The following is a 25,750-nucleotide window of genomic DNA, read 5'->3' as shown; positions in this document are numbered from 1 at the left end:
TTAGATTGTTTATTTGTTTCACTGTCAACACCAGTGACAGAGTGCAGCGTTAACAGACCAGATCAACAGAATTGGCCCAAAGACAGATCCCTGTGGTACACCACACTTTACCGTTAGTAAATCAGATTTAATCAAATTTAAATGCTAAGCTATTTTCCCAACTTCAGGTGTTTTGAGACTCGTTTAAGCGGCACCCTTGGTGAAGTTTAAGTCATTTGGCCACAGTTTGTTCGTCTCTGACAAAAGTTCTGTTTTGTTGTTTTGCAGTCAAACTATTTGTCCCAGATAACCACAGTTAGTTTTGACCCAGTTTACAGCTGAAGCAACACACTTCTGGTTTCACCTCTTTTTGGTTGCTGCTACTGATAATCCTCGTCTGACATTAATAACTGGCTCTTACACAAGCAGAAGTTCAGTATGCTTTCCAACTGGTTAAACCAGCCACACTCAGGACACAGCTAATCTCACTTTAGCAATAACAAACCCGTGTCGTCAAGTTGGCTTCACACAGGAGAAAGTTTACCAATCAGTTTGGTCAGACCTCAAATCCCCTGAATGAACTAAAATACACATTACTACACAGGAAGTTGTTTTTTCCCCCCATAAATAGAATGCAGTAAGGTCCCTATGAAAATATATATTAATTATGGCAATATAGATGTTAATATCTACATTATATATATATATTGCACATTCAGTTTACCTTTAATACTTACCAAATTATGAAAGCAAAGTGAATAAACATTTCATTTTGCTTTTTATACTTATTCTTTGATTTTGTAATCACAACAAAACTTGCCTTATATCAGTATGGCAGGGGGAAATATATGGGTTAAAATTAACAACATATTGCTTTGGATCTTACTTTATTCTGCCTTGTAGATTTTGGAAAGTACTTGTTTTTGTGCCTTTTAAAATTAATTTTAGACCTTTTTTGGGCTTTATTCACCTCCTAAAGTGACCATCTTTAGATGCCACATTTAATGTCCTTAAAAAAACTATTTATTCTAGAAGTGTTTTTAATAAGGAACAGCAGTGTTGTCTACTACCTCACCTGCGACGCACAGGTGAGACTTTCGGACGCCCTACTTTTTTATTTTTTGTCTCATCTTCTGCCCTCGCGGTGGGCGGAGTCAGCCGTTGGTGCTGGAAAAGTCTTTGGCAGGGCGGAGGACGGTCAGAGCTGCTTCGTGAGCGGAGGGATAACACCCACCTGTACAGCACAGCAAACAGTCAAAGAAAAGAAGCATTCAAAAAATTCCTTTTTCTCTCTCCGATCGTTTCACGTTTTCCTTGAGTTTTTTTTTTATTTTTTTAAGTCGTTCAGAAACTTCTCCGAGGATGACGGACGCCTTAATACCGAACGGCATAAACGACAGCGGAGGAACTCTCAGCTACTTCAGAAAGGTGAGCTTTGTAACTGAAGGACCCTCATCTAACCGGGCACTACTTTTTCCTCAAATCTTGAGAAGGATATATAGCAATATTTAATTCCGTGTTTTCTTTCTTTCTTTTTGTGTGTGACTAATTTAGAGCAAATATATATATAATATGTATATTTTTAAGATTTTTTGACATTTTTTAATCATAACTTTACCTCTCATATCACTTGTTATTATTAGGATTAAAGCCGCAGGTTAGAGTTCAGATGCTAGCTAAAATAGTTTGATTATAGCTAGCTTTTAGCCTCAGGTGCCTGTGGGGGTGCATGCTCCAGAAATAGCTTTATCTCCACAATGATTATCAGTTTCCTGTCAAATGTGTGACTCCCCTCAGTGACTAACACGGCAAAGCCACAGTTGGGGCTTTAACTATATTTTACTCACTTATTCTGTTTTATCACAGGCTAACAGGAGCTCATAAATAATGTATTTTTTTTCTTTTCTAATGTCACGTGAACTGTCCAGCTTCACAGATTGTGCTGTTTTCCAGAGCTTTGTTTAGTCTGAGGTCTCAGGAGAGACAGTTGGCAGAGCTTGAGAGATTATCTAATGTGTTTTTACTGAGTTTCCTGCCTGCCTGCCACCCTGCAGTCTGTGTCTTTATGATTTCACATATACACGGGTTACCCTCCACACACGGGCCTTTTTTTTTAATAGAGCCGTCTGTTTAGATGGATCTGGTGAGCGTAGCTTTTGTGCCTTTTAAATCCCCTGAATCCCCCTCTCAATGCTGTCTGGATTGAGGCTCTCTGCCATGCTTCCTGTGTCTATAAAAAGGTCAGTGGGAGGCAGGGTTTGACACAGGACATGATGGAAAAACCCACAAAATATTATCTTGATGTCTGTAGGAAAAATCTAGCTCTACTTTTATGTGACTCATCCTTCTATTTGTTGCATTTTTCTAATAAATATTCATTGCCTTTTCCTTAATTTTTTGTATAATAAAAGAAACCTATTTGAAAACTGTTAGATCCAGGGTGAACTTTGCTTCCATTTCTTCATCCTCCTTCTTTTGGGTGAAAATGAGTTGAATGATTTGTAGGGCTTCGCTGATGTTCCAGGCAGCTGTCTTGGGTTCAGGGCATCTTTCCCAGCTCTCCACAGTTTCACCTCCTTGTCCGCCGAGGTCTGACCGGATGGCTGCTGGAGGATGGAAAAGACGGCAGCTAAAACCGCCAAGTCGGCATGATTCTCCTCCTCGTCCTCAACTCCAGCATTGACGTAGCATTTGGACCGAGGCTGTTCCTCCGCCAGACCGCAAACACAAATTGACAACATGTGCTGTGGTTTATGAAGACGGGGAAACTTTCCCTAAGCGGCATTAATGCTGGAATATGGGCAAGTGAAAGACCTAGATCAGATGCTGACTTGGTTATATTTAGTTTGATGAATCGAAGCCTGATGTGTGCCGTGATCAGACCCGCTCCTCCCTTAAATCATCTTATCGATTGTTGGTTTATTGTAGTTCATAAATGGGTCACGGCTGATGATGATCACCACTTGGATAAACCAAGCATCCCATCAAGCATTGCTCCATATGTTCTTGATGAAATACTCACGTTGATTGGCTGCTGGGCAGGCTTTGAGCTGTGTTCTCATGGAGTGTTTCGTGCCCTCACAGAGGAAGAGTCTCAGTGTTTGAAAGTGCCAGGTTTGGGTTCAATTTCCCGTGCAAATAAATTCAGTGAGGAAAGACGGCAAGCAGAGGAAAAACTTGATCTGCTCTTTGGTGATGAAACGTGGTTGTAGAAACCTTTGGTTGACGTCGAGTTTGTTCTGTTCTGACTCCTAAAACATCGACCCAGATGTCGTCTGTTGGCATTTTTCAATTTTCCCTTATTCGTTCATATTCTAAACCCGTTTTGTCCGTTTCGGGGTCACAGGGCTGCCGGAGCTTATGCTGAAGGCAGGGGGCATTTTTGAATTGTGTACTAAATTTAGAAATAGAAACTTGCTGCTATGGTAACTATCAAACATATGCCACTCCCTCGTCCTCTGTCATGAGCATACGCCTTGCAGCGACGTAATGATCAAACGCCGTCATGCTGCCATCAGCCCACGCCCGCTTTACATTGTGTGCTTAGTGGTGCCGTCACTCTCAGGAAAAGGTCCTGCTCCTCCGGGTCCGGCCTGGAAACAGCTGTGTTGTGTCATAAACACGGCTGTCCTCTGCTGAAATGCTTACTCTGGATTAGCAGCGTGGTGGAAGAAAGGCATCACGCTGCACCTAGAAGGTCAAACACGACCTTTGCTGAAGGCAGGAAATGTGTCCCTACAGGATCACTGTGACTTCCTTCATCCTGTTCTGCTCTGGTCTGCCTAAAACCTGGCAGCTCGACAACATTTAAGGGACACAATCATAAAAAGTTTGATATCAGAACCTTTATTGAGCTTCGGCATCAGACGGCGGAGTGGCAGATAGGAAGCGATGACGAGGCAGCTTGACTGTTGTTGCTGTTGCTGAAATGACGTGACAGCAGCCCTGTAAAGCTGTAAGGAGACATTGTTTATAGACTCTAAGCAAACAGCATTAGAGAAATATTGGTTTTCACGGTACTTTTCCAGGAAAATCATCTGTTTATTTCAGGACATAGCTCATGATGACAGGTTGACTCTAAAATGTTGTCAGGTGTCTTTTAAGATTGAGTTGTTGTTGTTGTTGTGTGTGAGTCACTGTGTTTCTTTTGGGTTGAAGCAAAAAAATCTGTAATTTATTCAGAAAAAATGAGTTTTAATGTAGCACAAACCTTTTTGAACATTTGTTTTCATGGTTCATCTTTATTTAATTAATAAGTCAAGTTTGAACTAAACGGGTGTCTTTCTTGAAACTGAAGTGTTCTTTTTCTTTTCTTTTTATAACGCAAACCCTTTTGTCTCCTGCTGATGACTGTAAACGGACTGGTTTTTCTGTGCTGACTGGTTCTCCCACATGTTGCATTTTTTTGTTTGGCCATGCAAATCCGACTGACCTTGAGCTGCGGTGCTCAGTTACTGTTGTGAGTGACGGCTCAGTGGACCGGGCAGTCCTGACACCGCTAGGGGCAAAGGCGTGCCCTCAATAGACACAGACGGGCACTTATTTCAGGTCAAAACACTCAGAGGAAATGTCCTAAAAGTTTTAAATTGCGTTTCTCCTCTTTGCAGGGATGCAACCCGCTGGCGCAGACGGGACGGAGCAAACTGCAGAAAGAGCGAGCCGTCCTGAACCAGCAGATCATCAAACAGATGAGGATTAGGGCCGGAGCTGAGAACCTGCTGAAGTGAGACGCCAGTCACGCACAAGTCACTAAACGGGGATCTTTCCAAAAGCCTTCTTGCAAATTAGGAGGGAATGTTCCAGAGAGGAGGGCGTTAGGATCACACCTGTCGGGAACATGCAAACACAAATTTGAAATTGTTGTGCAAGAGGAAACAGTGCATCCGTTTGTTGGTTCTGTCCCTGAGGGATGCATTTCCTTTTATTAATCTAAAACCAAATTGATTAAGTCTGATGGCTTCAGGGGTTAAGATTCTGCTCAATGTTGATTTCAGGTCCATGTAACCTGAAAAAACAAGAACTTTTGTTTCGAGAACTTGTCTTTTTTATCCTTTTTACAACACATTAGCCCCTTCCAGAGACCTGTTTTTAATGGCCTAACGCCCCTTCATTATGTCCAGTGTAGGAGTGTTGTTTTAAGCAGATGTGCCTCTGGAGTCTGACTGTAGAGCTGTTGTGCATGAGTGAGGACCGGACCCCATGAAGGAGCACCTTTCTCGCTGTGCTGTTCTTTGCGGGGGCATGGATGGCTTCCTCCGCTCTGTGTGCTTCACCAAACCTGAACATTTGTGTAGCAAAGCTTCTGTTTGTGACAAAACAACACAGAGCTGTGGTGGAGTGACCCGTGCTGGAGTCTGTCTACAGCGGCTCCAGATCGCATCCGCCACAAATCAAGAGGAGCTTCTTTAAACCCTCTCAATAAATTCACTCCACAAGTTTGACCTTTTACACCTGAGAGGCATATTATTCTAAAATCTGGACGCTCAGACAGCTCTCAGCTGTTTGCTCTGAAATAGAAAAAAAAGTAAACAACAAAAACAAGAAAAAGACGGTAAAGTTTGCCTTCTAACAGATAACTAATATGATGGGAGTAAGATTTTAAATTGATAAACACGAAGGCATGCTTAGTCAGGGGGCCAAACAGAAGGGCACACGTCTTTATGTCTTCGTCTTTTCATCTTTTCTGGTGGAGTTTGCCGTTCAGCTGCTGAGAAATCCAAAAATTTTTCATTCCTTGTTATTGAGATGCTGGCAGGTATTAACATGTCTGTGAGCAGATTTTATCACCACACTGACGACATTCTGCAAACCGCCATGTGTGAAACGGCGCACAGGCTGGCGTGCAGTCGACACCAAAGCTCTGGTCCGGTTCTACCGTAGGTGTGGTTCAGGGTCCAGCAGCTGCATTAACCACTGCAGTGTGGTCTCCAGTTGTGTGCATTCGTGTGTCGGCCTGCTGACTGCCTCAGTTCTCTGCATTCCTCCCAGAGCTCACATAACTCACTCAGAAAGCACTGGGGGGGGGCAAAGGCGTCTTTTAGCCTTTTGTTGCCGTCCCAGGAGCCCAAAGGCCCGTCTGGGTTCAGATCAACTACAGATCGTTTGTTCACAGAACGATGATCCAAATCAAATCTCTTCATTCTTTTTCATTTAGATGGTTTTATTTACAGGATTTCTTTTTCTCTTCTTTAACTCATTTGGAATCCTTCAAAGATCAGTGCGTGGATTCTTTGTCTTTTATTTCCTTCAAACTCATTAAAAGAACGTAAAACGGAAAGTATGGGATTGAAGCCTGTCGATGGCTATTAAAGATGTCTATCTGCAAAACACGTCCATCACAAGAGGCACTCAGCTCCAATCTGTGTGTTTCTCTGCTGAACAGGACAACATTAAAGGAAAAGTTGTCAACCTGCCCAAAGCATGAAGCAGTCTTTCCAGAGGACAGAAGCAGGAAGACTGCAGTCTAGCCGCACTCACTGGCATAAAGAGCGGTTCCCACGCACCGCATGATGATATTAGTCATTTCAATTGGTTTTTAATCACAGGCTCTGAGCTGGTTTGCATCTGTTCTGTCCAAAACCGCAGCACTTCCACCGCTTTTTCCTGACGCAGCCTCCTCTGAAACCTGTCAGCCAAAATGACGGGGGCAAGCTGTGGTCCTGATGTTACCAGGATCTTATATTCAGGTTCTGTGGGAGTCCAACAGGAACATAACAGTGTTCAGGAACCTTTTCTAGATAAATATTCTTTGTAGTGCCAGGGAAGGTTGCAGTGAACTGACCAGGCAGTGTTTGTGTTTTGCTTTCCTGTGACCCGTCACCCTGAAGCACGGATTTGGTAAAGAGGACTTTGTGTTATCTTGACTGAGCGATGTGCACGTTAGCTGCACGTCAAGTCGCACACAAAGACTCCATCCGTGATGACAGCTTTATCTGCCCCAGTGCAGCGACCCAAACCCGTCTCCATGACGCTGATTTAATAAAAATAAATAAAGGAAATTTGTACCAAAATATTCTCACTGAAAATAAGTGACACATTTTCCTGCAAAATGCTGCAAAAAAAACCTTAAAAGATCAAAGATTAATGCTCATTCTGTGCAAAATGTAGTGTAGAGAGCAGCAGTCGCATGCTGTGTTAAGCTTACATTCTTTTCTGACCCCTGACCTCTGACCCCTCTGACACAAGCGTTGCCTTATTGCCCTGAACAGCACGTTTGCAGGAGGGAAAGTGTCACGGCTCTGCAACAGAAGCTCCCTGCTGTAGATTAGCAAAAGAAATCTGTTTTAACAATCAACTACACGGAAGTTTTCTTCCAAGTAAAACAGAAGATGTTTTCTTTTTGCTCATCTTTTATGTCGTATATTGTTTTCATTTTCTGTTTTTCTTTCTTTTTAACTTTAGTTCAGATGTTTGCACAACTTGTTCTTTAAATAGTTCAGGCTGATTTCTTGCTGGGAAGTGCAGTGGATAATTAATAAAGTCTTTCTTTCTTTTGAACAGTAAGTCAATGTTCATTTATGTGAAGAGAATTATGATTAACCATGTGTCAGATGAAGTGGAGGTCATACATCATTTTTAACACATCATGTGATTGCTTCAGTGTTTCCTGTGACAGTTTTGGTCATAAATCATTATATAGTTGTTATATTTATAGCTATTTATTTAGAATATGCATTACTGTGCAGATTGGCTGTAGTTTGAGTTACTATTCTAAGTATTTTTGATCAGAGCAAAGAATAAGGCGGAGCAGTCCAGGAAATTCCATCCAGCTCCTGTAATGATGAGTGTTGTGACAACAGTGATGATTGGCTGACAGAGAAGAGCAGAGGTGATGAAGATGCAGACAGTAAAGCGGCAGAAGTTGAGGATGATGACAAAAAGGATTGTCAGCATGATTGTCACCTCACCATACTGTCCCACACAAAGCTTCTGCGGCTCCATCACTGATGAAAACAGGCACTCTACTGTCCAGCAAAAGCCACGACCCACGAAACGGAGAGCAGTCAATAAAATGGTCTGTGAGGTCATGTTTGACAAAGAATATCACTGGCCCCAACTCTTTGAGGTGAAAAATGCCAAACGATGCCATGTTGCTGCAAACACGCGTTAGACCAAATGCATCTGCATGTTGTGCATGTGGTACTGGATGCTTGGCGACCTTTCATACAGTCTAGGTGTGATGATCATGGATGTACAAGGAGATACAGAGACTAAACTATCAGCTTGTGTTTTCTTCCAACACGCTAAAATCAGGTCTTAGTAATACTGTCCTTCATCTTGATAGAATGTGTCTCCTGTTGAGGATAGTTTAACACATTAAGTTTCATGGCTGAGTAGCACTGGTTTTCTTTTAGGCTTGTAGACAGCGTTACCATTTATCAGAAACGGTTTTTATGTTTGTCAAAGCATAAAAAGCAACAAAAGTTTGTATATTTACAAAATAATACAAGGTAATTCCTCTTTACAGTAAGTTCCTAATGCCTACTATTGGGTCCTCAGGTGCATGTAGTCCACTGTAGTGGACATGTCTGTAACTTTAAGAAAAAGTTATATTTTTGCAAAAAACGGTTGAACTCTCTTTTTTTCCATGTCCTAAGAAGGATAAAAACACTTGACCCAGGAAATGAAGGAGCACAAAAACGTTTCAAATAATAGGACTGAGACATAAAGTAAAATTTTCTCCTCTTTCTCTTGTCTCTTAACCGTTTTTAGAGCGACGTCCAACAACAAGGTCAAAGAGATGGTCCTTCTGGAGTTGAGTTTTGTAAACTCCGACCTGCAGCTCCTAATGGGACAGCTGGATGCTCTCAACAGTTCAGTGGACGTCTATCAGAACAAACAGTGAGTAAAGTCTGTCTCGTTTAATACATTTGCACAGTGAAACGCTCATTAAAAGTGAGAATTATTGTCATCTTATGTAGCTTTTTAACGTTTTTTATTTTTATTTAAAGTTTCATGATGACATAATCCACAAAATGTAGAGTTCCCGTGAAATCCTAAAATACAATCTCTTGTAAATGGCCAGTAAAGTGTTTGTATATGTCACTTCCTTTAGTTAACCCAAGTTCTAAATGAAACAAAAAGCAGAAGAACTGGGACAGGTGGATGTGACACCTCAGGGTACATTTTCAAACTGTGATTCAAAAGAAAGATGCTTGAAGACGGAAGGGAGACAAGAGGCTTGTGAAGGATGAGTTACACATTCAGAAATGCCAGAGAGTCAGTGGAAAGCTTTGCCAAACTGGACTGACAGGCTTTAGTAGCACGAAACACAAAGCAACAAGGATAAGGTATCACACACACGTATGCAAACCATGATAAGCATCTCATAAAAAAGCGTCCTTTCATTGTCGGGTGTGGCCTACTGTGCGAGCGATTAGAGCGCTTCTGGAGCTTTCTTTGTTTACAGACCCGGCAGATATATTGTGTGTCGGTAAAAAAAATACTGTACGAAAGGAAGGAGGATCCAATCACGTGTCAACAGAGCTTTAAAAAGACACAAAAGATGTGTTGAGTGACGCGGAAACGCCTGTGGGTGTTAATACCACAAGCATCCCTCTATAAGAACACAACCCGCTTCTGAAAATACAACAAGAAAGTGTCTTTTTTTTAATTGATGGGCATTATAATGACTTTAAACCTCTTGCTTACTTATTTATCCAAACCATATTCTTAATTGTCATGAGTGACTTGCACACAAACAGAAAAAAGTCTAAACATAGGTTTATTGTGCCGCAGTGGCTCATGGGACCACAGCAGAGTCTTAAATATCTGCATTAGTAATGTTTGCACCACACTTTAAAGCCACAAATTACACGTATGACCGTGCTTCCACCAAACCCAACATGGGCTCGTGCAAAGGTGTCCGAGTCAGCCCAACCACAGCAGGTCAACAACACCAGGACCACAGGCTGTGGAGGGCGGGAGGGCCGTGTGCTGGTAGCCGTGGTAACGGCTCAGAGGGTCCCTCACTCAGCTGTTACGTGCCCGCACAGTGCAGTCCGAAGATCAAGGTGTTTGTTTCCCTTTGTTTGAAACCCAAAAGGCGAACTTGTGCTCTCGCTACCGTAAGCCAGATTAGTGAGTTTGGCTTATGGATCACAGAGCATAAGAACCGGTTTAACCTAGTTTCAGCGAGTCGGGTAGTTGGTCTGTGACATGACAGACGGGCATGACTCCCCACCTAAGACGATTAACTTCTGTCACCAGAATCCCAGCAGACAGTATTTTTGTGAAAGTGTTTTTATCCGGCGTGCCGCAGCTGGACAGGTTTTTGGCTCTTTTTAACCCATTTAGAGCCTCGCAGGTTTTAAATCGGACCGTTCCTCACGTTTACTCATTTACTCTAAAACATGTTTGGGGGGGGGGGGTTAAGTACAAAAAGTGACATCTAGCATCTTTGTCCAGACAGTTTCTGAAGAGTCAGTGAAATCTGAGTTGGTTTAGGATTGTTTCTGCCTAATGGTAACTTTTTATTTATTTTTCCTGAAAAGCGGCAAACCTCAGTGGCATATCTGCGGGTTTGTTTGTGTGAAAAACTGTAACCCTCCTTAACCTCCTGACTACCAGGAACAAAGGAATGTTATCCAGTCAAAATTATTTTACAATTCCCAGAGCCAAACCCCTTCCCATTTGGTGTCATTGAAGAGCCTCAAATGTCCTCTGTGGATACAAAGACAAGGGGTAGAAATGTCCTCTATAGAGGACACATTTTTACTGCTGGTCGTCATGAGGTTAAGACGGTCCGCCTCTGGGAGTGTTTCTGCTCTAGTGCGGGGTGTCAAACTCATTTTCACCGAGGGCCATATCAGCATAGTGGCTGTCCTCAAAGGGCCAAATATAACTAATACATGTAACTAAATGTAATGAAAATGCAACTACTCCTGAAAGTTGAATAACTCATTTATTTATTTATTATACCTTTTTAAAGAGACAATTACAGTTGCATAGAAAACATATGTTTGCTTGTTACTTTAGCATAAATCCTTTTACATTTGATTCTGTCAGGTTACGTTATATGGACAGTGTTTAAGTCCTAATGTATAGTTGCCCGATTCGATATTTCAAGTCAGATTCCCCCTAGATATGAATAATTAAACACCAATTTTTATTTTTTATTCTAAGAAATTAAAAAACTTTAATGCTCTCGCGGGCCACATAAAATGACACGGCGGGCGACATTTGTCCTGAGCCTGGAGTTTGACACGTGTGCTCTAGTGTTACATGGGATTAAACTGATTACAACCTCAGTGTCAGCCTCTTAGAGACGCACCCGCTCACCTGCTACCAAGAAGCATCCGTGGACAGGTGTAAGCCTTCAACAAGCACAAAGAAATCCGCATATTCACACCATTCTGAGCATGCTGAGAAATGTGTGCAGGACTTTATTCACAGCAGGTAATTAATTGCAAATGATTCGCCGTAGAAATGGTCCTTGTTCTTTTCTTAGAATGAAACACAAGCGCACAGTGACGTGCAGGAACGCACACAAGCACTTTCTCCTCACCTTTCTAAGACTTTCCCACAAGTCCCACATCCTTTTAAAAGCTTGCTTCTGCTCTTTTTTTCTTCTTCTTCTCACTCAAACCAGATTCAGCTGGTTTTGAGGAATGAGGTAATGTTACTGCCCGTGCACTTCACCTTCTGTACGCCTTTAAAAATCCCATTAAACATTTGAAGCTTCTGTTTTTAAGCTTTAAACTGAACAGAACTGTCAGAAATGTGTATTTATCAAAATGAAAATGTAACATTTTGAGCACAGTCACATGGATATGACATTATAGAGATGAAAAGCCACAATTTATCAGAATAAAAAAAGATTTTTTTAATTCTTTCTTTAGTATGAAACAATAAAAGTCAGACATCTTTTTTAATATACTTTTTGTTCCATAACCTGAAACCCTACTGGCAAAAACAAATCCATTTGGCATTTGAACTACCAACTCTGTCCAAAATTGATGCTCTAAATAAGTCAAAGATCTAATAATTGCTAATGGAATCTCCATCTGTTCCACGACTTTCCCACAGTTTTCCCACAAACCAAGTGTGGAAATGGATGTGTGTGTGTTAAAAAGGAGGATTTTCTTCGGCTTTAAACATTTCAATATCTTGACAGAGTTGGCAGAACAGACGAGTTCCTCCTCAAAAGCTCCGCCTGTTCCTCACTAGAGGAACGTCTCCAAGTCTTAATGGATCACAGTCCAGCTCCCATACTGCTGTCAGAGTTCTGGTTCATGCGGGTTCTCTGTGACTCACAGAGCCAGCCTTCCACAGGAATGTGCTCTTATCAGCCCGTGATGAATGAGTGTGAGTGAGGAGTTCTTCATCTGGACACCGTGTTTCTGACAGCCTGTTCTGCAAACACTGTACTCGGCCTGTTCCAAACCAATGCCTCACAAATCCCACCGTTTGTCAAAATGCAGCATTGCCCCGCTTTGAGCCTCGGGGGGGGGGGGGTCATTTAGTTGTCCTTTACTGCCTCTCAGAACAGCCACTGGCTCCTGGGAGGGCATGTTTCTCGTAAAAATCAGGCTGAACCTGCTTTCCGTCTGTCGCTAATGAGAACCTTTGAGTCCTCACGACTAGAAGCAGCGCTCCCGCTTTGGCTCAGATCAAAGCAGAAGGTTTTATGGAGCTCCCTCTAACTTACTTAAAAGTAAAAGTTACCTTTTGAGAACTGTGAGAAGAAATGCTACATCCGTTGGGTAAATGGTGGATAAATGCCTTTTCTAAAATTAAACCAGCACTAAAAATGAATAAAAATGTGAACTGACACTACCTTCCATGTTGTCAGAATTTCTTTGTTGGCACAAATGCATCTTGATATTTATTTTTATATCGTTGTGTTTTGCTTTTAGGGAAACCGTCAACATTCCCTTGATTGCTTTGGGACTGAAGGAGACAAAAGAAGTGGACTTTTCTGCTCCATTCAAGGTATGACCGAACCTTCCTGCAGATAGAAACCTAAACACCCACTTCCAGATAAAGTTGGACATTAAAACATTTAAGTCTGTGTTAACTGGCAGAAAACAACAATGACAGATTAAATCTGAATTTTTTTTTTGTTCAGAAGTTGGTTTTAAGCAGTGTTTTAAGGGGACAACAAGAAGTGGCTGATGGAAGCATTTCTGTCTCATAATTAAAAATAAAAGTCAATACCAGAAATGCTTTTTCATTTTCAAAATGAAGCTGCATTCATTGACTCAAAAAATAAACGAAAAATTAATCAGCCAAATGGCTTTTTCTTTTTTCAACAACACTCATTAAGTCACTTAATTAAAATGATAAAGAAAATGTTTTTTTCAGATTTCATTTTCCAAAAGTTCTCTAGTAAATGTAGCAAAATTAAATTAGAAATATCTAATTTGCCCCGCGTCCCCCCTGGAAATGCTGACTGGAATTGAAATATTTTACGCTTTTTGCGTGTGGATGTGAAAACGAAAATGCAATCCAATCTTTGCTTTATTGCTTGAAATATGTCACAGAATGAGCGCTGTTGAAGTAAAAAATGAAAAAGTATTTTGGAGGGTTGGGCCCTGTGACGGACTGGATAACTGTCCAGGATGTCCTCTGCCTTCGCCCACAAGTGGCCGGGATAGGATTGATTTATTTTTTATTTTATTTTTGAGTCAATTGATGCAGTTACATTGTGAAAATAAAAAAAGCATTTCTGTTAATCCATTTTAATTGTCAGATTAGATATTTCTAACTGAATTTTGTTACACATTTACCAGATAACTCTTTGAAAGTAAAATGTATAAAACCATTTTTTTTATCATTTGAATTCACTGATAGAACGAGCGAAGAAGAAAAAGAGAGAGAGGCCGTTTGGCTGATTGAATTTTTATTTTTGAGTAAACGAATGCAGCTTCAATTTTAAAATGAAAAAGCATTTCTGATATTGACTTTTATTTTTAATAATGAGACAGAAATGCTTCCATAGTGGCGGTACTCTCTATCATGGAGAGAATTTTGAATGTAAATATTGATCAATTAAAAAGAAATACTTTTTTGTTTGCGTAGTCATATGAAATAAGAGAGGGAGCTCAGGTCAAGTCTATAGATACATTTAGTCACTGTGTACTTGGTTATTTTAAAGGTGTACAATTAGGACATTATTTTAATTTGATTTAATATTAGGCAAACCATGTAACAAAAATGTCATGGAAATGGAAAAAACTAAGTGATCCAACAAGCTCACTCATGATTGCCGACTGTAGTTTCCCTAAAAACCTGACTCAAACCGACTCGGCCAATCACTGTCAAGAGATTTAGCCACATTTCGCGATTGCCAGAGGTGAGGTACGCCCTGTACATGACATCACACCCTCTCTGTCCAATGGCAATAGATTGTAGCGATGGTCACAGACACATTAAGCCTGCTGTCAGATCTGGCAGTGCAAGGAATTGTGGGATACCATTCACTTCGGCTGTCTGGATGGATCAGGGTTTTGCCCTTAGTTTATTTATCCTGTCATTTTTATTTATTTCTGCACCATGACTGAGAGGGAAGGAGATGATGATGACACCCTTGTGTTGAAAAACATTTTCAGCGCCTTCCGACTGATCTCTCTGTTAGACCAAGGATTTATAATAATTAGGTCTTAAAAAAAACAATATTAAAATGAGAGTTCCAGAGTCTAGTATTCGCAATATTCTAAAGAGCTATATTTAGATGTGCCTGTATTGAGTATCTGCCCACTTAAAGCACAGATTTTAACCAAAAGGGAGACAAATTTCCTCAAAAAATAAATGGCTCCCATCCTCCAGACTTGAGTATTTTAGGTTAGAATAAAGTATTTGGGTCATGGCGTCTGTTTGCTGCTCACCTGCCGCCTCGTTCTTCTCAGACACAACCTTTAGGCTGGAATAGCTCTCCCTCGTGAGCCTGAGTGTGTTTGGCATCATTCCTGTTGGGCTTATTGCAACATTCTGCAAAGCTCCTTCAGTGCTTTGGCAAGGTTGGCAAATGTCAGTCTGTCTGTCAGCGCGGATCAAGTCATCGTGAAAATCCGGCCAGCAGATACAGAACCTGTTGTTCATCAATGGCACCTTTACGGCGTGCTCCTACTTTACACACGAGTGTTCATGGCGGTGTGTGATTTTATGAGCTGCGTCATCCCGGCTCAGGTTTTATAGGCTTGTTGCTATGATGCACATTTGTTTAGCTTTGCCATTACATATCTGATATGGTGTCAAAGCGATTGTACTTCAACATCGTTTTTTCTGAGCAGATTTTCCTTGTTTTTTGCAGGACTTTATCATGGAGCACTACAATGAAGATAGCAGGAAATTTGAAGACGAGATTGCTGACCTGATGGACCTGAGAGAGGTGTTTATCAGATTCCTGCTTCTTAAACTGAAGATCTAAACTCGGCAAATGCCATTTCCCCTCACATTAGTACAGTATTTCTGAGTCATATCTGAACCCTAAAGCACACTTCCCCCTCTGCACCCAAGCTTCACTGTGTTTCTACCAACATGTTCAAAAGTAAAGGGAAAGCTGCCTGTAGTCATGCTAATCGTTCCAACTGGTTACAGCAAGAGCTCGGAGCACGTTAACCACTCAAGTATTTCATGATTATAGACTGCTTGCTTTCATGTCTCAGGCATGCAGAACCCCAAGTCGGAGCGAGGCCGGGGTGGAGCTGCTGGAAAAGTACTACAACCACCTTCCAATGATAGAGAGCCGATTCTTTGCTCCGACCAACCAGACCGGCATCTTCTTCACCTGGTGAGCCACAGCTTTGGTTGGTTTTCACTGGAAACGAGTCATGCTTTATGAAGGAGGCTAATCTGTTCTTGGTTAGCTGTTTTTAGGAGTCGGGGGATCTAAAAAACCTGGGACCCATAATAAGTCCTGTGTTAAAGCAGGCCTTCATGGCTCACTTCCTTAGAGCTATCATATGTAAACAGAACTGTGCCTCAGAAATACTTCAGATACTTTTATGGTTGAGTGTTGAGAATGTGGTTTGTTCAAACACATTTACATTTACTCAGAATCTACAGCATGATGTCAATATTTTTAACATTTAAAAGCAGAAACCACGAATGTCTAAGAATATTGAACTTTAACCCTTAGACTAAGCAACAAACATGCGTTTATTTTGCCTTTATTTTACAGTTTTTTTCTGGTTGAGTTAAACTTAGGCAGCTTCTTCAGGTTCTGCCTAACAAGGAGGTGCTGATGGTTCCTGCTTTGTTCCGTAGGTACGATTCCTTCACCGGAGTGCCCGTGTGCCAGCAGAACCTGTCTCTGGAAAAGGCCAGCATTCTCTTCAACATGGCCGCCCTCTTTTCCCAGATCGGAACCCGCAGTAACCGTCAGACCACAGCGGGCCTGGAGGAGGCCATCTCGTCCTTCCAGAAGGCTTCAGGTATGCAGTCGGGATTATCAGATGTAAGGTGCGGTATGTCAAACATTCAGGGGAGGGCAGTCTGGCTGGAAGGAATTCCCTCAGGAGAAATGCCGACAGAAATAAAGTGGGAGTCCCATTGTTGAACATGTACCAAGAGAACGATTGTCAGAAAACTTCCACCAAATTATTACCTGACAAAACAGCTGTTAAAGCGCCATAATTATATAGTAATGATAATAATAATAATAATTATAATAATGCCAGATTTTTTATTCTAAGAATGACAAGACAGACATTGTTCTAGTTTTAAGAATCCCATACATTTTAGTTTTAAGAATCCCATACATTTTAGTTTTAAGAATCCCATACATTTTAGTTTTAAGAATCCCATACATTTTAGTTTTAAGAATCCCATACATTTTAGTTTTAAGAATCCCATACATTTTAGTTTTAAGAATCCCATACATTTTAGTTTTAAGAATCCCATACATTTTAAATACTAGATTTTTTAGTTTACAAAATCATTTTGTGCTTCAAAGACGCTGCACGGTACCTGGTGACCTGAACGCAACCTTAAACCATTAAAAAACACAATTTTCAACGGAGAAGGCAGGTGTGTTAGTGGGCTGTGCTGGAGCAGCAAACTCTAGGTGTCTGCCTGCTTGTTTTCTTCTGAAAACGTGATCTTAAACCGGCTCAGACACCAAACCCCAGACCAGAGAGGTTAAGGATCTTAAAAGATCAGCACAGCTTTGAATATAACTGTTCTCAATTTACAGAAGAAAGTTTTTAGTAGATTTGAAAACCCTCAACTGAAGCAAACACTTAAAACCCCTTCACTGCAGCCTCCTCTGACCTCCCGCTTCCTCTTCAGGTATCCTGAACTACCTCAAGGAGACCTTCACCCACACTCCCAGCTTCGACATGGGCCCAGCCATGCTCAGCATGCTCATCCGCCTCATGCTCGCTCAAGCTCAAGAGTGCCTGTTTGAAAAATCTGTGCTGCCAGGCACCCGGAACAAGTTTAACGCTATGATAAAGGTCGCCCAGGAGGCTGCAAAGGTAAAAAAGAAAAATCCAACCCCAGACCTCGCAAACACCTGTATTTAACTACATTTTAATCTGCTGTGATGCCGTCTTTTTCCTGCTAGGTGGCAGAAGTCTACGATCAAGTCCATCAGTGCATGATCCAGACGCAGCTCAAAGACAACGTGCCGCTGTTCTGGTCCACCATGACTCAAGTGAAAACCAACCACTACAGCTCCATGGCGCATTACTTTGTGGCAGTGGCGCTGCTGGACCACCAGTGTAAGGGGAAAAGCTTTATTATGCTCCGCCCTCCCCGTTATCTCCAAAGGCTGGCACACGCCCCGCTGCCAGTCCCTGTTGTGTTGCGTAACAGCCGTCAGGATCCACACAGACCGTTTCCTGGAGTGATTGACACAACAAAAACACTCAGAGCAAATAAAGGGGATGTGGGGGGGGGGCTCTCCCAGCAGCTGACATGATAGAAGGAACAACGTTATCCAGCTCATAAATAATGATGGTTTCAGTTTGTAAAGACGGGCTTTGTCTTTTACAGTTGCGTTAAAATGGGAGAGGCAGACTTGAAAAGACGCTTTGAAAAGCCTGATGTAATAGCTGGTTCTGGAACCGAACAGAGCTGAATAGAAGGACAGCAGAGCGATGCAGCCCAGAGTCGGTCAGCTCATTAACAGATTCCTGTGTGGAGCAGCAAAATGAAGCCATTAAGCCCAGAACTGTAGACAAGAAGGTAGTAAACGGATTGAATCCACAGAAACTGGCAGATCGTTCCTGCTACGTTTGGAATTTTGATGAAGCTTCCAAAAGCCTCTTAACTACCCGGTTACCATTGAAAGTAGATTAAAAAAAGAATTGGTCTTCATGGATTCCTATCGATGGTATTATGATGTTTTTGTTTGTTGGTTTGTCAGCAGAAGTACATTTTTGGTGAAGGTTTTGAGCACTGTTGAACCAATGGATGGAAGATTGTGTCCTGATCTGAGTTCTATCCGTCTGTGTTTAGTGGGTCCCAAAGACGACGAGGACCACCAGGAGAAGACATTTTCTCAAGTGTACGATCAGTTTCCTGAAGGATGGACTCCTCTGGACGTGCTGAAGCAGACGGAGCTGCGCGAGCGTCTCGGTAGGATACAACAGCACAGCTCTTAACCCGTTTTCCTTCTCAGCTTTTTAACTTCTGCTGTGAACTTGTCTTTGTGTCTCTAGGCAAAGCTCACATTCGTAAGTCCACCAGCGGTCACGAGGAGGCGCTGAGGATTTTTGACATGTGCCCGAACCTGAACAATCACGATGTCCTGCGGGACATCCTGAAGACCAGCCACTATCACTCTCTGGACAAGTACACCGAGTTTGAAAATGAGGAGGAGTTCACAGACTACATGGAAGCCCCAAACATCCTCTGTGAGTCTAAGGCCAGCTTGAGAGAGAAAAACTACCCGACTGTCGGGTCAGTAGAGTCCCTGTAGCTCATTGGGGGCTGCTGGTGACGGACAGCACATCTGGTTCCTAGCTACAAGCTTTAGCCATCCTCTGTGTTTGTAAAACACACTGCAAATGGTTTCACGCAAACGACACCGGAGATGTCGCTGTTTTACGCTCTTTGACATACCGGAACAATTGGACGGTTTACGCAATCAACAGGAAGAAAAGCGACTTTTTGAAAAAAAGCCTATCCCATTATTGCAACTGCATCATGGAGCCTATTGAGCAGAAGTGAGAGGTCCACCTGTGTGGCTGTTGAAGCTTATTTTAACTGGATGTTTTTATTCTGGCTTAGGGAACTCATTCATCTCTTTAAAAAAAGCAAAAACTGGAGAAGGAAAAGCTTCAATTCAAAGTTTCTTCATTTCATTTTCTGTATTTTTTTTTCTATTTTAATTTTATCATTTTGTTTTCACTTTTTTTTGTTTGGCCACTGTTTACTGCAGTTACCAAAAAAATAAACACAAAAATAGTCGAATAGCTTTAAAAGCCCGGGAGAAAAAAGGAGTTCTCCAGGGTTAAGAATGATGAAGGCGACTTTACTGGTTCCACCAAAACCTTCTTGAGACCAGAGTCTGTGGCACTCTGGAAATATTTGAGCCTTCTGGGGCTTTAATGGCTTTGGGTTTTCGTTCTGATGCACTTCCTGTAGCTGGTATTTGTCCTGCAGCTTCATCTCTGCACACTGGAGTGAGTCCGCGGCATCCATGCTGCTGCTTTAGTCAGTTGTGGTGTTTCGGTTTTCGTTAGAATTGGCTCTCCGTACGACCAACAACAGTCGGTGAGAAGTGATGCTCCTCTGCCAGAAACTGAACAGTCTTTTCAGCGACAGCAGCCCCACACCCCAGCGGAGCAGGAGTGTGGGTACAGCAGCGGATGATGTTCACGTTCTTCCCTGCCAGCCCAGCGTTTCTGCACAACAGTTTACTGAATGTTGGGCTGCAGCGGTGAAGTAAAAGTGTCTTTTGTTTGTCTCCTCCTTTAGCTAAAACGGAGCGTAAAGCAGAGATGGAGACTCCTTCAACGTCAAAGGTGAAGGTCAAAGACTTTTTCCACAGACTGGTATGTGGGTTACTAATATTTTCTCACTCACATTACGCTTTCACACCCAGAGGTTGGTTGATTCATCAAGTGACACAATTTGGCATCAACGTTGTGCCTTTTTTTGTGCTTATAGTTTGTGTTGCTGTAGTTTTTGAATACAACCAACCCAGACTGAACCCCCAGAAGGATCTGGTACATTTTAGATGTGCCCGATCCTCCTGGAGGCAAACACTAACACTAACGGGATGTGGTGTCGGCCAAAATCTACTTATTGTGGTTTATGCTGTGGGGAGCAGAACTGCTGCTGAGGGTCAAATATCGGGACTGACATTTGCTGCTGAATGCTGTTCATCCATTTCAATGATAACCACTAAACGTTTCCTGTTTCAATAAATTTCTGAAGCTAACTACGTAATACAAGCATCTTCTGACTGTGGAGGTGGTTGATGGGTCTCCTGTCATCCTCTGATCTGCCCACAAATATACAGAACCTTCTATAATGCCAGGTTTTCTTCTTTGGCTAATGTCAAGGTTTTATAAAAAGACTTTACTTCGTGAAACATGATAAAGAATGTTAATAAATCCGTAGACCAATAAAAAAACACATTTTTTCTGGTATTTATCTGTGTACAGGGACAAGAGTGTGGATTTAGATTATTTTTTCCCAAAGCTGCTATGCTTTTTTTCTTCTTCTCATTTTATTCCTGAGCACTGATGCAGGTTTTTTTTCTCTAACCATCAGCTGCAGATGACAGATGTTTCCATCAGCTCTATTTTGGTGTCCTTGTCCTGCTGAGTTATTGAATTTTCTTCACTCTAATTCCATCCATGCTTCACACCTGCTACTGTTCCCATCTTCCCTTTAAATGTTTTAGAGCAAAAACCAGGTCATGTTGAGGATATGTTTTCCTAATTCAGCTACATAACAGGAGCCAGGAGAGATCACAGACTTCCATGAATCTTTTTTGAATCTTTATTCTTTGAACGACTGGGATTATTTTTATTTTATCCTATTTTTATTTCCCTTTAAAATAGCAAATGCCAACTTGCGTGTAACAAAGTCGAACAAGTAAAAGAGAAAAAAACAACGACACACAAACATGAAAAATAAAAATAAAAAAGTTCAATTTCCACTTTGGTTAAAAGCCAAAGTATAAAAAAAAGTTTCATTTATTGTGTAAAATGACCCAAAAAATCCTGATGTCATAACAGCAGCTCCTTCCACAGTTTTATTTTTCATTTAGCAAAAAGTCTCAATCTTTTCTAAACAGAGGGGGGGTTACGTTCTTAAAATGACCCACGACAGGTGAAATCAGCTAGTAGTCATCTTAATAGATTTCAATAATAATAGTAATAAGGCTGTAAATCTCTTTTCTCAGACATGAGCATTGAGAAAATTAAATCCAGCATCACAGATTAAATAGATCTGCTCGTGATTTAAAGGGTCACGCAGATTTGCCGAGCTGAACGCATTCCTGACAGGAGACACGGAGCAGAGGAGATTGACTGCAGCCAATCGGGACGCAGAACTCAATGTGCTGTGAAATAAATACAATTAATGATATTCTCGACACCTTAAATTTAGGATTTGTTGTTTAATAAAACTTCAGTTTTCTAGATTCCTGGGATTTCTTCAAGATAATCCAGTGTAAATGAAATGTGTGTCCAAACAAACAAACAGAAGAATGAATGTCAAATCCATTCCCATTTAAGTTTCCTAAAGTTCAGCCCACTGTTGTTTTTCCACATCCAAGGAGTCCAGAGGGAACATTCTAAGAACATTCTAGACACTGGATGGTCACATGACTTGTGTTTCCACACATTGGACTGAAATGATGGACTGATCCGCTTATGCTGACATCACGTGTGTGTCGTCTGCTGATGCACTTTTCTTTTGTTATAGTAAAATAAACCTACCGCGTCTGAATCCGGATGGTGTTTCTTAATATTGATTATCGATTTAACTCATTTTAAAATGATTTTTCTGATGGTAAAAAGTTTGAACAGCTTGGCTCAGACAGATCGGTCTGGCTGGATTAATTGTTACGGCCCCAGTGACGTCACGCTCGCTCAGTCCAGTTCTCTTAGACAGTCGGTGTTCAGGAGTCAACCGATTGCTATTATGAGGTTGAATAACAGGTCACGTGTCAGAAAGAAAGCGCTTCTTACTCAGGGTTTTCAGTTTTCTGCAGGCTGCAGAGAACAGGATATGAATGTCTGGAGACGCCGCATTAACTCTGCTTACCGTCTGTGTCCACTCAGGGTCCTCTCACAGTCTTTTCTGCCAAGCAGCACTGGACACCCCCACGGACAGTGAGACTCTGTCCTGAGGGGAGAGACCTGGGTTTTACCCTGAAAGGGGGATCGCCGGTGCAGGTGGTGTCCCTGGACCCCCTCTGTGTGGCCGCTGTAAGTTCAACACTTCTCCTTCAGTCCAAGAAAGAGAAATGAACCCTGCTTCTATTTGTTGTTTAGAAACGGAGCAAAAAAAAAAGAAAAGATTGACATTTCTGGAATGTGAGTATAGACAGAATGAAACCCACAAGATCCTGTCTGTTCAGGTTAAATGAAGCAAATCTCCAAAACCAGCTCAGGACCCCCCCCACTGCTAGTCTGCTTACTATTTTAATTAAGAAATGGGGAGTATTTACACTCTGCAATCCTTTGTAGCCTGACGGCTCATTAAGAGGTGCTGACAAAGAGCAGACTCTTATTAGGCCCAGCAGGCCATACGCAGACACAGATTAGGAATATTACATAAACCCAACTAGGCCAGACTCTGAAACTTTAATGCCACAATCAGCCAGACCTTTATAGAAAAAAGGAGTCCTTCTATAGGAAGGAAGAATGTAGAGATGCTGGAAATGCAGATGGACCCCATTAGAAAACAGGCTGCCGGCGGACATGACAGAAACGCCTGTTCAGGTTTCATGCGGTCTGAGGATGTATAGAAGGACCTGAGGTGGGCTTGACCCGTGTAGACCCTCCGCTCTGACCTAGTTCTTCCTCTCTAACCCCTGTTTCTTCCTCTGGCGTTCTCAGAAAGATGGGCTCAAAGAGGGAGACTACATTGTTGCCGTGGGCGACACAGAGTGCAAATGGATGGGCATGACCCAAGTGATGCGCCTGTTGAAGGATGTGGACGAAGAGGGCATCAACATCCAGGTGGTCAGCATGCTGGACGCCAACCCTTCCATGGTACGCACCGCACCGCTCTTTCACTCGCCACTTGGCGCTCTAGAAGGGGGTGTACATTTCCGGAATCCAGGGAAATTTCCCAGAAGTCTTTGTAGCCGCTTCCCCAGCTCCAGCGGCTGTAAAGCACTTTTCGTTTAAATCAGCACAAAGAACTTTACAAAATAAAAGCGTATTTCAGAAACCACAAAACAAAAGGATTCACACACGACAAACTCTTCTCATTAAAGTGTAAAGAATAACTATAACCAAGAAACATATCAACATGAAAGTATAAATGTTACAATGTCTAAAAACAAGCAGCCTAAAGGTTGAAATAAAGCGCTAAAAGCAGAAAACAGATCTATCATTGAAAGGCCCAAAGTATGAGTTTAGGTTGTTGTGGTGTTACAAGCAGAAAGCAGCTCTAATTAAGACTCTTCTGTGTCTAACCAGCCGGCCAAGAGCGCCACCTTCAGTGGAAATCTGCCCAAGACCTACTCCATGATCTGCCTGGCCCACGACGACGAGGACAAGAACCCCAAGACCCGCAAAGTGGCCAAGAAGTCGTCGTTCCTCAGCTGGGGCCTGAAGAACAAGGTGAAGAGCACCAGCACCATCAGCCTCCCCACGGCCGACTACTCCGGCAGCCTTCCCTGGAACAAGCACCCCCCCAGCTTCCCCAGCTCCAGCGCCTACAACAGCGAAAGCTTATTCTGAGTACGGGACCCGCCGGCTGTGCTGTAAGTGCCTCTCCGTGCTTCCACTGCTGCTCGGGCGCCACGGACTCAACAGCGTACAAACATACTCTGCCTGCGACTGTTCCCGGTGCCTATGTGGGTTTGTCTCCTGTCCCGTCCCAGCAGAGTTCTGAACTGGGAGCCAAAGCTCTCTGTGCCATCCCAGCGTGTGCGGCGCAGTTCCTGTTATGTGTGGGAACACGCAATGTGTCCAACTGCCACCTTAAAAGTTACACAAAGACGACTTTTCCTTTGACTTCTACAAAAACGACAGTTTGACTCCATTCATTCCTGAGGTGGTGGTTGTTAAGAGGAAAAGAGGCTTCGTGTTTTAAGATGGTTCTATCCTTGAAATTAGATAGAAATGAAACATTTTTACTCTCAGACGCTGTCAAACTCCCTCTTTTTAGAAAGTTCAAACTTAGAAGCGTCGCAAAAGTCGCCGCCGTTTGAACTGACGGACCGTTGAAGTGGACAGGTGAGCCCACCAGGTGGAGCTCAGTGCTGCAGTTCCGTGTTTGTGTGGGATTCCTCCATGTTTGTTCCTAAAGAGTCGTGTATTTTCTGTATATTCACATTTACTGAAGCGCACTACAAAAAATGTTAATACGTCATATTCTTTGGTTTCTCTTTGCGTGGGGATCACTTTAGAATGCAATATCTTCTAAGCTGCTAAATGTCACCCATGTGTTGGTTTTGTGTTTTTAAGACGCCGTTTCAGCGGAGTGCCATGCAACACGAACACGTTACGCTCACACGCCAGGCTCTTTTCTCGTCCGTGTCTTAACAGGAGATCTGCATTACTGTGAACCTCATTGTGTCTCTAGAAGGGAACCGTGCGGGCGGACGTTCCGGCGCCGCGCTCGCTCGGACAGCCAACACAGCCGCCGTTCGGGTTTTCAGCTATTCGTCTTTCTGTCACCTTTTTACTGACACTGCTGTGTTGGACTACCTCTTTATCTACAAAGTAGATTCTTTTACACATTTGATAATCAAATTATTTATGTAATAAAGAATAAATATATCGGAAAGCTGTAGGTGTAACGTCTAGTTTGTTCAAGTTTTAAATTGTTGCACAGTGGATTTCTTGCTCACTTGGAGGAATGTATTTCATGAACTTAATCCTTGTTTTTTTTTTTTCATTGTTACACTATTCAGTCAATGTAAACGTTTTAAATACTAATCATGATTAGGTGTTAGCAAAAAGATTTGTGTACTCGTTTTGTCTCAAGTGCCATCTATGTCGGATCATCAAGTGAAATGTCAAAACTCTAAAATTGTGCAATGATTTTTATTTGCTGAAGGAAACCGTTGTAAGCAAAGACTGTATGTGTCGGCCTCTGTTCCTATAGCGACTGTGTACTTTATCACCACCTTTTCTGTCATGTTCAGTTTATTTAGCTCCGTCAAACATTGTGCTGCATTTTTGCTTCTCATGTGTAAAACGTCAATAAAAATAATTCAAAAAGAATGTGTGAGATATTAATGTTTTACAGTGTTTGTCTGGCTTGGAATTTGACCAGAGGAAACCAACGCGCACATCATTTCTGAGCCATCTTGAGTCTTTTTGAGATCATCTTAATCCCAGAGTAAAGAAATTCCTTTACTCTGGGATTAACTAAAGGAAACGGGATTAAATCCCATTGAGTTTGTTCAGTTTTTCCATACACAGACTGTAAGTGACTGAAGGTGGGGCCATACTGTAATGCTGAAGTTAACAAATTTTGTTTCAACGTATTTTTATAGTTTTTTGACCTGTGACTTTAAATCATGACTTTTTCAGAGAGAAAAAAAAGCTTCTTTACTATCTAAGCATGCGTGAAAATGTCATTTCGTAAAACAAAATCATTCTTTTGTTTTTTAATAGTCCTTTGTTCAGTCTCCTAAATTGGACTCTACCGCCCCCTGGTGGTGAGCCTTTGTCACGAA

At 42.0% G+C, this 25,750-nt stretch overlaps 1 protein-coding gene across 2 annotated transcripts; it reads left to right on the top strand.

Moving 5' to 3' along the window:
- The first annotated feature begins 1,089 nt into the window (after positions 1-1,089).
- rhpn2 (rhophilin, Rho GTPase binding protein 2) lies at positions 1,090-25,292 on the top strand. 2 transcript variants are annotated; one of them, XM_011494052.4, is made up of 15 exons: positions 1,090-1,407; positions 4,587-4,702; positions 8,692-8,820; positions 12,837-12,912; positions 15,233-15,310; positions 15,588-15,712; positions 16,189-16,355; positions 17,212-17,399; positions 17,489-17,645; positions 18,385-18,504; positions 18,588-18,782; positions 19,849-19,925; positions 22,170-22,316; positions 22,950-23,105; positions 23,538-25,292. In XM_011494052.4, the coding sequence occupies exons 1-15, from the start codon at positions 1,342-1,344 to the stop codon at positions 23,799-23,801; spliced, it is 2,061 nt and encodes a 686-aa protein (XP_011492354.1). In that variant the 5' UTR covers positions 1,090-1,341; the 3' UTR covers positions 23,802-25,292. The 2 variants fall into 2 exon arrangements, with proteins under 2 accessions (XP_011492354.1, XP_011492359.1); XM_011494057.4 differs by having other exon boundaries at positions 1,121-1,407; positions 19,849-19,895.
- Positions 25,293-25,750: the final 458 nt, after the last annotated feature.

This window comes from Oryzias latipes, chromosome 3 (genome assembly GCF_053564925.1).
Source record: "Oryzias latipes strain Hd-rR chromosome 3, Olatipes_Hd-rR_3.1".
NCBI classification, from domain to species: Eukaryota; Metazoa; Chordata; class Actinopteri; order Beloniformes; family Adrianichthyidae; genus Oryzias; species Oryzias latipes.
Note: the sequence above shows the minus strand (reverse complement) of the source record. Positions and strands in the feature narration are given on the sequence as shown.

Coding starts and splice junctions, on each gene's coding strand:
- rhpn2 (XM_011494052.4), top strand. CDS start 1,342: ATGACGGACGCCTTAATACCGAACGGCATAAACGACAGCGGAGGAACT. Junction 22,317..22,949: donor ACCCCCTCTGTGTGGCCGCT/GTAAGTTCAACA, acceptor TGGCGTTCTCAG/AAAGATGGGCTCAAAGAGGG. Junction 23,106..23,537: donor TGGACGCCAACCCTTCCATG/GTACGCACCGCA, acceptor GTGTCTAACCAG/CCGGCCAAGAGCGCCACCTT.